Source organism: Setaria viridis, chromosome 7 (assembly GCF_005286985.2).
Source record: "Setaria viridis chromosome 7, Setaria_viridis_v4.0, whole genome shotgun sequence".
In the NCBI taxonomy this organism is placed as follows: domain Eukaryota; kingdom Viridiplantae; phylum Streptophyta; class Magnoliopsida; order Poales; family Poaceae; genus Setaria; species Setaria viridis.
In genome coordinates, this window is record NC_048269.2 from 29,923,483 (window position 1) to 29,936,030 (window position 12,548).

The 12,548-nt window shown below is 52.7% G+C and overlaps 1 protein-coding gene across 1 annotated transcript; it reads left to right on the top strand.

The window, feature by feature from the left end:
• The first annotated feature begins 634 nt into the window (after nt 1-634).
• Nucleotides 635-9,610, top strand: LOC117864858 (dihydroflavonol 4-reductase). Its single transcript, XM_072295356.1, has 11 exons — nt 635-1,019; nt 1,112-1,278; nt 1,370-1,570; nt 1,689-2,065; nt 2,176-2,318; nt 7,538-7,723; nt 7,979-8,145; nt 8,270-8,470; nt 8,569-8,728; nt 8,886-9,108; nt 9,199-9,610. Exons 1-11 carry the CDS (start codon nt 887-889, stop codon nt 9,347-9,349), a joined length of 2,109 nt encoding a protein of 702 aa, XP_072151457.1. The 5' UTR covers nt 635-886; the 3' UTR covers nt 9,350-9,610.
• Nucleotides 9,611-12,548: the final 2,938 nt, after the last annotated feature.

Below are 12,548 nucleotides of genomic sequence, written 5' to 3' on the forward strand. Positions count from 1 at the left end.
CCAAACAATGCGCGGGTCCTTTGGGGACTTGCTTTATCTTCAGCATGTCGTCCTCCTGGTTTTGCGACCTGTCACCTCTTTACTTGAGTCAGCACCTCCCCCTGTCCACGACTCTTTTTGTTTAAGACTCGCCATCGCTGTACAAGGGAGACAATTTCGTAATCAAAACAATGAACTTGTCTCGGAGTGTTGTTTTTTTTTCTCACTGACACCTCTTTCCATCCAATATTTGGTCTACTCAGCTGGTGCCTGGTGGTTGCATCCAGCCAGCTGCAACAACTGAGCAAGAGGACAGTCAAAGAATACAGCCTCCATCCAGTTGTCCACGACGCTTGAAAAACCTTAATACTCCTGCAACAACTGCCAGAGAAGAAATGTTCCTTTTTTTACTATGTTCAAGGTTAAATTTAGTGGAGCAAACGACCATCATCCCATTCTTAACCTCGCATTTAGCTGTCCTGGGCTGGTACGGTACATTCTTAAGTGCCCACGCGATCGTCGAGCTCGTGGACCTACTGACCAATCGGCAACCACCGACTGGAGCATCGTTTTCCTCGGGGCAATTCTGCAACTTTCAGCCCCGAAAAAGATCCCGAGTGTTTTTCATGGAACAGTTTATCTCGTCCCCGGACGTCGTCGTCGACGTTCTCACCGTGTCGTCGACCTGCCGGCGTCACCGCTTGAGAGAAAGCGATAAGATCTCGAGCACCCTGTGGCTGTGAACCATCGTGTGGAGCACCCTGGCAGGCAGCAAGCTTACAAAAGGCACGTTGCTCAGCCAGTGTGCCAACCATCCACCTCAGAACTTCAGGATCCAGAGCCACAGTACACTGCCTCAGTGCTTGAGTCGAGAGAGCCAGCAGTGCTCGTGTTCACCTTGCCAAAGATGGCGGCCGCGGCCGGTGAGGAGAGGAAGAAGACGGCGTGCGTGACCGGGGGGAACGGGTACATCGCGTCGATGCTCATCAAGATGCTGCTGGAGAAGGGCTACGTCGTGAAGACGACGGTCAGGCACCCCGGTTAGATTATCTTCCCTCCCCTTTCTCGGTTCTGACTTGTGAATGATCAAAAGTGCATTAGTGTTCTGATACTGAATCGAATCGTATCCCAGAGAACAAGGAGGACAACTCCCACCTGGAGGACATGAAGAAGCTCGGCACCCTGGAGGTGTTCCGCGCCGACCTGGGCGAAGAAGGCAGCTACGACGAGGCCGTCGCCGGCTGCGACTACGCCTTCCTCCTCGCAGCCCCGGTGGACTACACGTCCAAGAACCCTGAGGTGCGCAAACGTCATCACTGCCACTCGATCGTCAGTCACCTCATTGACATATATGATATTCACACCGATCGAAGTTGTTCGATTATGGCAGAAAGAGCTGATGGAGCTCGGAGTCCAAGGCACGCTCAACGTGATGCGGTCGTGCGTGAAGGCCGGGACGGTGAAGCGCGTGATCCTGACCTCGTCGACGGCCGCCGTCTCCAGCAAGCCGCTGCAAGGCGACGGTCACGTGCTGGACGAGGAGTCCTTCTCCGACGTCGAGTACCTCACCGCCAAAAGGACCGGTCTCTGGGTACGCCTGCACTGCACAAACGCATATCATTGTTCATCACTTCTGCACCCTGAACAATGTTCAGTCCGTTTGCATGCTGATGGCGCCGTGATCGCGCTTCCTCCGCATCATAACACAGGCGTACCCGGTGTCGAAGGTGCTCATGGAGCAGGCGGCGTCCAAGTTCGCGGAGGAGCACGGCCTGAGCCTGGTGACCCTGTGCCCGTCCGTCACCGTGGGGGAGGCGCCGGACAGGCAGGTCTACACCACCGTCCCGGCCATCCTCTCCCTGCTGTCGGGCGACGACAAGGAGCTCGGCGTGCTCAAGGGCATCGAGAGGGCCTCCGGGTCGGTGCCGCTGGTGCACGTGCACGACGTCTGCCGCGCCGAGATCTTCGTCGCCGAGGCGGAGGCGGCCGCCGGCAGGTACATCTGCAACGCCCTCGACACCACCATCGTCGAGATCGCCCGATTCCTGGCGGACAAGTACCCGCAGTACAAGGTCAACACCGAGCTGTAAGATCACTCGATTGCTTTGATTGATCCTTTCTTTGCCCTCCTGGAGATCATGGCTAGCGACGATCGATCTGGTTGCATGAACAATTACATTAATAAACCTCTTGCAGCTCCGGCGACCTCCTCAAGAAGCCGATAGCGCTGCTGCCGTCGACGAAGCTGGAGAAGGACGGGTTCGAGTTCGAGTTCAAGACGCTGGAGCACATCTACGACGACATGGTGGAGTACGGCAAGGCACTGGGGATCCTGCGCAGCTGATCTTGTACGTGATAGGTGTGATGCGCCACCTGTACTGTACCCGCAGAATAAGTCCGTGCCGTGCAGTGGGGTGCCTTTTGTCACCTCCTCAGGGCGCAAAATAATTCATTGCGGGGAGTGTAGCTCCTGTCATGTGTTTGCGTTCCTTCAAAATTTGAGATTCCAGAGTTTTCAGTCCTATCCGTGTCACATTAGTGCGCATGGTATTTTTGCTACGCGTCAGTGGGGGAAATCACTTTGGTTTTTCACCTGGGGCAACTACTACATACATGGCATGCCCGCCAAGTACATGAATGGCTGCATGCATCTCTAGTTGTAGCTGTAGTTGATGCACAGACCTGGAAGTTATATTTTCTTTGTTAAAAAGGCATACCAGACAAGCACGATGACGCAATAGAGGCGCCATGTATGTGTGGAAAAACTCACGAATGCCGAATTCATTCCTCTTCTCTCACTTTCACCAGGGTGCGAATGACTAATGAGGCGCATAACCTAAAGTCATGTTTGGATCCTCCCAACTTTGTATAAGCTCTGCAAACGAGGCAGCTTGTAGCTTTGTATAAGCTAGCTGGTTGGATACTTGAAAACTGGAGTATAAGCTAACTTTTTATAGGTTGAACTATTCGGGATTAACTAGAGCAGTTTTTAAGCAGGTTTCTATTAGCTCCAGCTAATTCAAACGGGGCCTAAGTGTGTATATGTGGTAAACTGGTAGTATATTTCCAGGTCTGAACAAGGAAGGCCCGTATTTCTGTCTGTAAGCATCCATTGACGTGAGCACATCCAAAGTTGGTTAAACGTTTCTTGACATCAGATTGCATTGGACTGCATCCTCTGGAGTCAGGACACAGGTCGAGCAACGTAATTTTGTTTCTTTTTATGTCTTGCTTTGCCTACCCCGTAGCTGGTAGCAGCTCCCATTGTTGTTCCTCCGTCGCCGTGTGCTGCAGCTGTGAAAACGTAAAACAAACCAGGACAATGTCTGTGCGCGCACAGTGAATCAGTGATGCGGAATATGCATTCAAGAACCCCCCCCCCCCCCCCCCCCCCCCCAACAACAAAAAAAAAAGGAAAATGGGACGTGCAAGCAGGAAAGATTTGAAAAGTTGGGAGAACGTTTTCCACGCAAGTGACAGAGCGGAGCGCGTTCGGAAGGTCAAGATTTTCTGAAGGCGTGCCAGTTGTCACGCACCGATGGGACAGAAAGGTGGCGACAAAGTAGGATCTCAGGATCATTCATGCCGCATTTGGCCCCCCGGATTATCCAACTGACACGCGGGTAACAGTGACTTGAGTCATGGCAATAATGAGCGCCTGCCTGTGTTGCTGCTCCTGGAAAAGTTTCAACTTGAAATGAAAGGAGATTAAAAAAAATAGGTTTTTGGAGTCGTCTGTGCTCTGGAGTAGCGCGTTGTTTGGATACAGGCTCACATCGGACGTTCGATACTAATTAGGAGTATTAAATATAGTCTAATTACAAAACTAATTACACAGATGAAGTCTAATTCACGAGACGAATCTATTAAGCCTAATTAGTTCATGATTTGATAATGTGGTGCTACAGTAACCATTTGCTAATGATGAATTAATTAGGCTTAATAGATTCGTCTCGCGAATTAGTATAGGGTTCTGCAGTTAATTTTATAATTAGCTCATATTTAGTCCTCCTAATTATCGTCCGAACATCTGATGTGACCCCTAAAGTTTAGTAGCTCGAGTGTTCCGCTGTCTTGTTGCTTGCTTCTCATTTCTCATGGAAGAATCGTTCCCTAGAACCATCCTCAAACAGGGTAATCTGATCAGTGCCTCTTCTCAGCAAAATTGCCTCTGACAGCGCGCGAGCCGGGCCCCGGGGCTGGCCGGCATGTGCAGGAGCTGCTGGTCGCTTGCGCTCGGCGCCGTGCGACTCGTCTGGCCCAGCACCGCGTGCTCGCGCGGTGGGCAGAATGATGGCTTGCTGTCGCGCGATCGTGCACGCTTCGACTTTTCTCCGTGAAGATAGGAGGTACCTGTCCTCGCATCTCATCATCTTCTGTGGCGCGCGTGGGTGTTCCTGCACTCCACTCCCCTCCTCTCATCCCCTCTCATCCTGTATTCCTGTGCAGTGGCAGCGACTGAGGCCCGACATGAGAAATGTTGACATGGCTGACACTGAGCGGCGAGCGATGGTGTGGCAAGGCATTCGATTGGGCGCGCTGTGCACCATGCATGTGATCCCCTTTTTGTGACTTTGTCCTGCGCACGGCACGGCACTGTCATTGCCGGCCGGCCCCATGCACGTCGCGTCGGAGAAGGAGCTGAGCTTTGGACCGGGCGTGCCGGCAGGATTACCAGTGGCAGCAAGAGATTTGCTGCCGGCCTGCCGCTGCTGAATGGCTGAATTGAAACCAAAGGGACCGATCTCCTCCTGTCTGGCATGAGTGCTACGAATAGCGCACTAGCTCCTGCTCCTGGCGTACGTCTAGGACTCCTGCCGGAAACGATTTAGGATCTGAGATTCATCTGTATATATTGCAAATTCATGAATTGTCATTTGTTGGTTGGATTGTGAATAGTCAGATGCCAAGGTAGCCCCGACGACGGACCATTACGAGCTCGTCCTGCATGCCTCGTCGTGCCGGACTGCCGGTACGCCCGCCACCGCCAGGCGTCACGCACGCCTCACGCGTGCCCGTCCGTCCGTGCGTGACAACATGTTGCATTTACCCATGTGCGCACTAAAAAGGCCGGCCTGAAGGCCTGCTGCTAACTACTATTGGCTGCGGCGGAATTAGGCTAGGCCGAGTCTAGCCCATGGCGCAACGTGTTCTTCTATCGGCCCATGCACGAATGGTTGAGAGCTAGCAGAAAAATCTGTTGGTCTCAAAGGAATTTGAGACCAAACAGATCCAAATTACAATGGCAATTGTTGGGGGACCGCTTCACAACACACCCTGAACGGCGCTGGCGGGGACCCTCTCTCTTAATCGACCCCAACCTCATCACCTTCCCCCTTTACGAAGCTAGTAAATAACCGAAGTCAACTATCACGAAGGTGTCCATTCTGTTGTTTTGCAGGCAAGGACTCGCGAAGTTAAATCCCCCACGGAGCTCTCAGTGGTTTGGCTTCGGGAAGATTCCGCGACCAGGAGCCGAAGTTAGCTGACTTCGACCAAAGAAGACGGGAAGTTTACGGAGGCTTGCTCGGTCTCGACGAAGCTTATGAATGAGGAAGAGGGTAATCAAGACGGCCCTGGGACAACTTCATAGCAGGACGATTCCGTAATAAGAATCTTGTACAATGTTGGGTATGTAATTTTACCGTGAAAGCGACATCTTGAACAGGAACCAAGTTATTGTCCTGTACGGAATATTCTTAGGATGTAGTGGTTGAGTATGGGTATAACGGGGATGCGGAAATGTAACTTTATGGCCCTATAAAGGGAGGTGAACCGTCCCTCCCGGGAGGACATTAATCACTGATAGGATAGCTACCGTAACGTTTGTCTGAACGGCCGCTATCTTCGTTTGTCATAACGTTCTTCCTATTGTTTGGGTGTACCCCAACAGCAACAATGCTTGAAATTGGAAAAACTAATCTCCCAGTTAGGATTCCTTTTTTATATAGTGATCCATAAACTACTTTACATCTCGAAAATATCATTTCTCAACCACTACATTCCTAGAATACGTCGTACATAAAAGTCATTGAAGAAATGTGTACAAATTGAATTCTTCCACGTGGTCACGTTTCTCACGCCTTCCATCCTCTAACCTCGAAACTTCGTCTTCATTTTAAGCCGATCATCTAGCCTCGAGGCTTCATCCGCGATCCGAGACGAATGCCCAGCCTCGAGACGTCTGCTTCATTGACTCTTGTCGAGAGGTGATAGCCTCGCATAGTTCTTCTCCGAGCATCGTTCCTGAGTAAAGAGTAAAAAGATAAAAGCTCGGCGTCCAAAACGACTCCAACACTTGAGGGTTAGTCCAGTTGAAGTTAGCCATTATTGTTATCAATCACTACCCTCGAGTTCTTCCAAGAGCTGAGGTGATGCAGGATTTACTATTAGAGATGCCTTTACAGAGCGTGCAAGGTTAAAGGAGTTCCACTTTCCTTGCTGCCGATGCATCACTTGCGAGGTTAGTCTCGAGACTTGCTAGCGACATTCGAGGATAATTGAGTTTTACTTCTCGGTTTGGGACTCGCGAGGCTAGAAGGACTTTGCGCCTGATGCAGACATTGCAAGGTCAAAGAATTTTTATCCCAGAGACAACGCTCGAGGGTGTCTCTATTTTGACGATCCCAACAAAAATCAAACCTCACTGTTCCTCCCGGTTTTCTTCTCCCCCTGCTGTCTTTTGTTGCGCCTCGAGTCCTCCTCGGGCGCTCCAATGTGGCCATGTCCTCAAATCCTCTCCCTCGGTTCCACCCCAAACGCGTCCATCACAAAATTGGCGTTGTACCGCTTACTGTTCACCTCCTCCACAATACAGTGTCATCACAAAACTTCATTTAACTTCTTTGCTTATTTTTAGCCCCCGTGTTTAGATACTAATTAGAAGTATTAAACGTAGACTATTTACAAAACCCTTGGAGGCTAAACGGTGAGATGAATCTATTAAACCTAATTAGTCCATGATTTGACAATATGTTGCTATAGTAAATATTTGCTAATGATGGATTAATTAGGTTTAATTAGGTTTAATAGATTCGTCTCGCTGTTTAGGCTCCACTTATGTAATGGGTTTTGTAAATAGTATACGTTTAATATTCCTAATTAGTATCTAAACATTCGATGTGACACTAAAATTAACCAAACGCCCGCTCAACTTGTCCCCGACAGAAGACAGCTCGTCGTCTTTCATGGCCTCATGGGTGGACGAGGACAAGGAGTTTGCAATTGTGCATGTGTTTCACATGGCAACCTACAGCTCAGACCACATGGTGCGGATGAGGACAAGGAGTTTGCAATTGTGCATGTTCACATGGCAACCTACAACCATGCCTCCTTTTGTCTGCGCGCGAGGGCCGTGTGGCATCTGACAACCATCCCAGGTAGAATCACTGAGTCAGTGGCACGCTGGCACTGTGGCATGGCAGGGCCTGGACGACAAATTCTACGGCCCTGTGACACCAATCACATCGACCGTGTATCACCACCAACCTGGATCGATGCTTCTCTGGCCGATATGATGTGTATATGATGCCGGCTCCTTGGAGTGGCAACCACACCTGATTGCCCGAGGAAACCAAACCCTCCTCGATCATCTCCGGTCCTCACTGTCAAACTCCCGGTATGCTGACCGCCGATGGCGTGAAGACGGCGTGCGTCACGGGAGGCAACGGGTACATCGCCTCCGCGCTCGTGAAGTTGCTGCTGGAGAAGGGCTACGCTGTCAAGGCGACTGTCAGAAACCCGGGTCGGTTTGCATTGCTTGCTTCCCTGCAACTTAGCTTATTTCCCCCCCTCCCTTTGAGTTATTTAGTTGCTGGATTCCGTTCTGCTGTAACATGCTGGTCCGGTTTGGATGAAATTTGTGCGTGCGAATTGGATGTGTACAAGTAGTAACTTGATGGGTGCACAACGTCTTGCTCTCCCAAGGCAGGCCAGGGGATGGCTTATTTGGTCACTGAAGCTAGCACTTACTACGAGCTGTAACAAAATTTGTATGTAGATGACACGGAGAAGAACTCCCACCTCAAGGAGCTGCAGGCACTCGGCCCCCTGGAGATCCTGCGCGCCGACCTGGACCAAGAAGGCAGCTTCGACGAAGCCGTCGCCGGCTGCGACTACGCCTTCCTCGTCGCCGCTCCGGTGAACCTCACGTCGGAGAACCCTGAGGTGCGGGGACATCACCCAACAATGACACTGTTCGATCTGCTGTAAATCTCAATTAGCTTCAAGTTCTCATTCTGTGACTGAGCCTCGATCTCGTACTGTATTTTCATCGGGCGACGTACTGCAGAAAGACCAGATCGAGCCGTCCGTGGGAGGGACCCTGAACGTGATGAGGTCGTGCGCGAAAGCGGGGACGGTGCGGCGCGTGGTGCTCACTTCGGCGGCCTCCTCGGTCTGCATCAGGCCGCTGGAGGGCGACGGGCATGTGCTGGACGAGGAGTCCTGGTCCGACCTGGAGTGGGTCACCGCCGAGAAGCCACCAAGCTGGGTGCGCGTACACTTCCCCCCATGCTCATGCATGCTTGTTCAGTCAGATCAGATCAGTGTCGGGCATTCGTATTTATCGGCGAAGCATGTGTGTTGCAGGGGTACGTGGTCTCCAAGGTGCTGTCGGAGAAGGAGGCGCTCAGGTTGGCGCAGGAGCACGGCATCAGCCTGGTCATCGCGTGCCCCGTCCTCACCGTCGGCGCGTCGCCGGTGCCCAAGGTGTACACGAGCGTCCCCGCCAGCCTCTCCATGCTATCCGGTGAGGAAGACGATGCACAGGCACAACAATGGTGCCGAGAACATTCCAAGATCCTCATGTTCTTGCATTGCCGCGTCAGCCGACGACTTCCTGTGGAAGTTTTATGCTAGCTGCATTGTTGCGAATAGTGATTTATTTCATACGATTATAACTCTAGGCGACGAGGCAGCGCTGGGCATGCTGAAAGGCATCGAGAAGACCTTCGGCGGGGTGCCCATCGTCGACCTGGACGACCTCTGCCGCGCCGAGGTGTTCCTGGCCGAGACGGAGACTACGGCGTCGGGGAGGTACATCTGCAGCAGCTTCACCACCACCATCGTCGAGATCGCACGGTTCCTGGCGAGAAAGTACCCGCAGTACAGCGTCAACGTAGGCAACGAGTAAGACTGCTGCTTTTTATCGCCGATGGTCTCGTGTGGTTGTACATGCCTAGTGATAATAAACGCGTGCCGGTTGTTGTGAATTTGTAGCTCATCAGGTGAGCTCCTGGAGAAGCCGCGAGTCTGCCTGTCCTCGGCGAAGCTGGTGGAGGAGGGGTTCGAGTTCAGGTACAAGACGCTGGACGAGATATACCAAGACGTGGTCGAGTACGGCAAGGCGCTGGGGATCCTTCCCTACTGATGAGCCTGGAAGTTTTATGTTGTTTCTTTGCCGCTAGGCTCTCTATCAGGCCCAAATAGCATGTTTGCCTGACCCGTCGAAACAAATGAGGAGTGGCAACAAGGCCCACCTTCGCCATGGCACGTGACAGCCCACTTAGAGCAAGTTTAATAACGCAGCTAGCAAGCGGCCTGTAAGGTTTCTCTCAGCCTTTTTCTAGCCTACTCGTACAATGGTTAGCTCTTCACCATTAATACATGGTCCACAAGTCATTCTCATAAAGTTTCTTGGTTCCTGTGCCCAAGTCAGCTGTAAGCTTATAGCTTGCTTCTCCTCTCTCACCTCTTCTCTCTCCTCCACGTCAGCATTCAGCCAGCTTATAACCTCTTTATTATAGAGGTTCTTAGATGAAACCTCTGCGCGGGCGCGGCGCCACCGCCTCGCGAGCCAGCAGCAAGCAGTACGGGCCCTTGCCACGCGGCCGACGGGCCGAGCATGCGCAGCGCCACTTGGGCATCCGCCGCTGCGCCCGGCGAACGGATGACGAAGCTACGCGAGCTAGGAGGAGGACGACGCCAAAGCCGGGCCGTCATGCTGTCGTGCCACGCGACCGGTCGCACGCTTCCAGGAGTTAACGCCACACCATTCCAAGTGTTCAACGACTGCGGCGGCGGCACATGCGCGCGCCGTGCCGTGGGCGCTAGTAGTATCATTTGCGCGGCCGCGGACAAAGTGTGTCAGCCTGATCTCCGATCCTGCTGCTCACGCCGGATCGATCTGGTCACGGCGGAGTGATCGGATTCGTCCCCCGCCGTACGCGTGGTGGATCTGGCGACCGAGCAGCCGGCCTGATCCCGTCGGACCACTGGTCGAAAGGGGATGCGTGGTAACCAGGCTTTACGCCGGACCACGGAAGAGAGCCGTTGCTACGGTGCCAAAAGGGTAGAGAAGGCCACAGCAGCATATACCCGCACCGCACGATGCCCCGCTGTCGCTTTCCCCATTTGCGATTTCAGCTCTAACGCTGCGAGACCATAAAAAATGGACACCGGAGCCAGTGAACACGAGCTGCCTCACTGTAGCACAGCCTGCTGCAGTGCTGTTGTTCACGGTTGACGCGGTTGCCTTTGCCTCCAATTGTGAGAGCGATGCACAACGACTTGTGGCTGCGCAAATCCAGCAATAATCAAATCCGACTTTTCAGTTCTAGATAAAAATCGATCCTCGTCTATTCGTCGCCGTTGCGCTAGCTCCTTTGGAATCGACAATGTTCAGATAACTGGAAACTGGAACTCTGACACGTTTGGAGCAAGCCGTCCCGTCCAAAGTCACTGCAAGTCTGCAAAGCACGACACGGGCTAGAATAATCCGTAAACCAAAGCCAACGGCGCGTCCAGATACGACGCACTGGGAGCTGCAAGGATTTCCATTTTCTTCAGGACTGTCGATTACCAGGAAGGCCTGTATGTATGTCACGACGGTCGCTGTGAATAGCTTCCATATAAAACAACGGCACGCCGTCAGTAGCCGCGCCTCCGCCTCCGCCGGCGGGTTAGCTACAAATATAGATGGCTAGATGGCCCAGGTCTGTTGGTGGCACTAGACCCGACCCTAAAAAGTCCAACGCTAACACCGCACGACACGAAGGCAATAGTATCCAGGCCGACCCGATCCTAAGCATCGGGCAGCGCCTGAGCCACAACCTTCAGCACGCTGGGTCAGCCCGGGCACAGCACGGTTTTTAGTCAGCATGACGCCGGCCCGATACTCCTCCAGCCCTCGTCCCCAACCGTTGGATCAGGTCATCTCTTGACCGTTGAATCCGATCGTTGGAGGAGGCCTATATAAGCCGGCGTCGATCATCCTCCTGATCAGAAACCCTACCCTCCAACCCCACCGCCCCGTACCCCCCGCCCACTCCTCGCCGCCTCCCTCGACTCTCCACTCCCATTGCCTCTCTGTCGCCCTCTCGTCTCCTCCCTCTCCAGCAATGTTCCCAGATGTGTAACTCAGACTTGGTATGTAATAATTTTGAATTACTTTAATGTTTATTTGATTGAGCTAGGTTGCACTCTTTTTTCCTATCTAGAGTTTCTCATGAGGTGTGAATTTTACTAGATAGCTATTTAATGAGGCAACCATTACACTAGCTCAAACTTTTGAAATTGTTTGTCTCTTCTTTGAGTTGTGAATTGTGGTTTAAGTTGTGCAATGATGTGAGTTATGTGACTTGATAAAAATTTTTGCATCTCCTTTAACTTGAAGTTTTGGTCGAGTGGTGGTTAGCCTATAGCCCCTAGCTTAGAGCCTGTTTGGTAGAGCTCCAGCATTGAAAAAATAGCTCCAAATCCATAGATCCAGCTAGCTCCACCATAGAGCTGCTCTACCGTGGATCTAATATCTCAAAAAGTGTTTGGTACAGCTCCAATCTTATCTTTATCTCACTGGCAATTTGGGCCCCTGCATCAGAATAAAAAAACATCTCCTTCATGGCGCTGTTGCACACACGGTTGAGGTGCTGGCGGGTACGGTCTCGCCAGCGGCCAAACAGCCTCGTGCGCGCTCGCGGGCGCGGCCTCGTTGGCAGCCAGGTGGCTGGGTGCGGGGCGGGGCGTCGGCGGGCGTGGCGGTGCTCCGACGGGCGGAGCGGGACGGTCGGCGGGCGGGACGGCGCTCGAGCGGGCAGGGCGCTAGCCGCCGGCGGAGCGAGACGGCGCTCCGGCGGGCGAGGCGCGGCGGGGCTGCGGCGAGCGGGGCGCGGCCATGGCGGCGCGAGCAGAGAAGGAAGCTGTGAAGAAATAGAACGAACCAGTCATTTTCCACTAATGAGTGGCATTGGTGAGTAATTTCCTCCAACTCCACCAAATTTGATTTCGTGGAGCACCCCCTGAGGTGCTCCACCAAATCCATGGATCTGGGGGTAGATCCACCGTTTTCGTGGAGCAAATCTATGGTGGAGTTGCTGGATCTAAAACCGTTTGGCTGAAAAAATCTAAAGCAAGAGCTGTTTTTGAGGATCTGGAGCTGCGTGAAGCTCTACCAAACAGACCCTTAGCACTAACCTGGTAGGCACTACCATGCCATCGTGCTAGTCTGGCATGATAAATAGGCCTTAGGGTCAAGCATGGGCCGTCAGTTTGGCACGCAGTGCCGACATGGCACGACACGGTTAAATCATCATGGCTAATAGTGCCGAGCCTCGTCGTGCCGAGCCAAACTG

Coding starts and splice junctions, on each gene's coding strand:
- LOC117864858 (XM_072295356.1), top strand. CDS start 887: ATGGCGGCCGCGGCCGGTGAGGAGAGGAAGAAGACGGCGTGCGTGACC. Junction 1,571..1,688: donor CCAAAAGGACCGGTCTCTGG/GTACGCCTGCAC, acceptor ATCATAACACAG/GCGTACCCGGTGTCGAAGGT. Junction 7,724..7,978: donor GGCGACTGTCAGAAACCCGG/GTCGGTTTGCAT, acceptor ATTTGTATGTAG/ATGACACGGAGAAGAACTCC.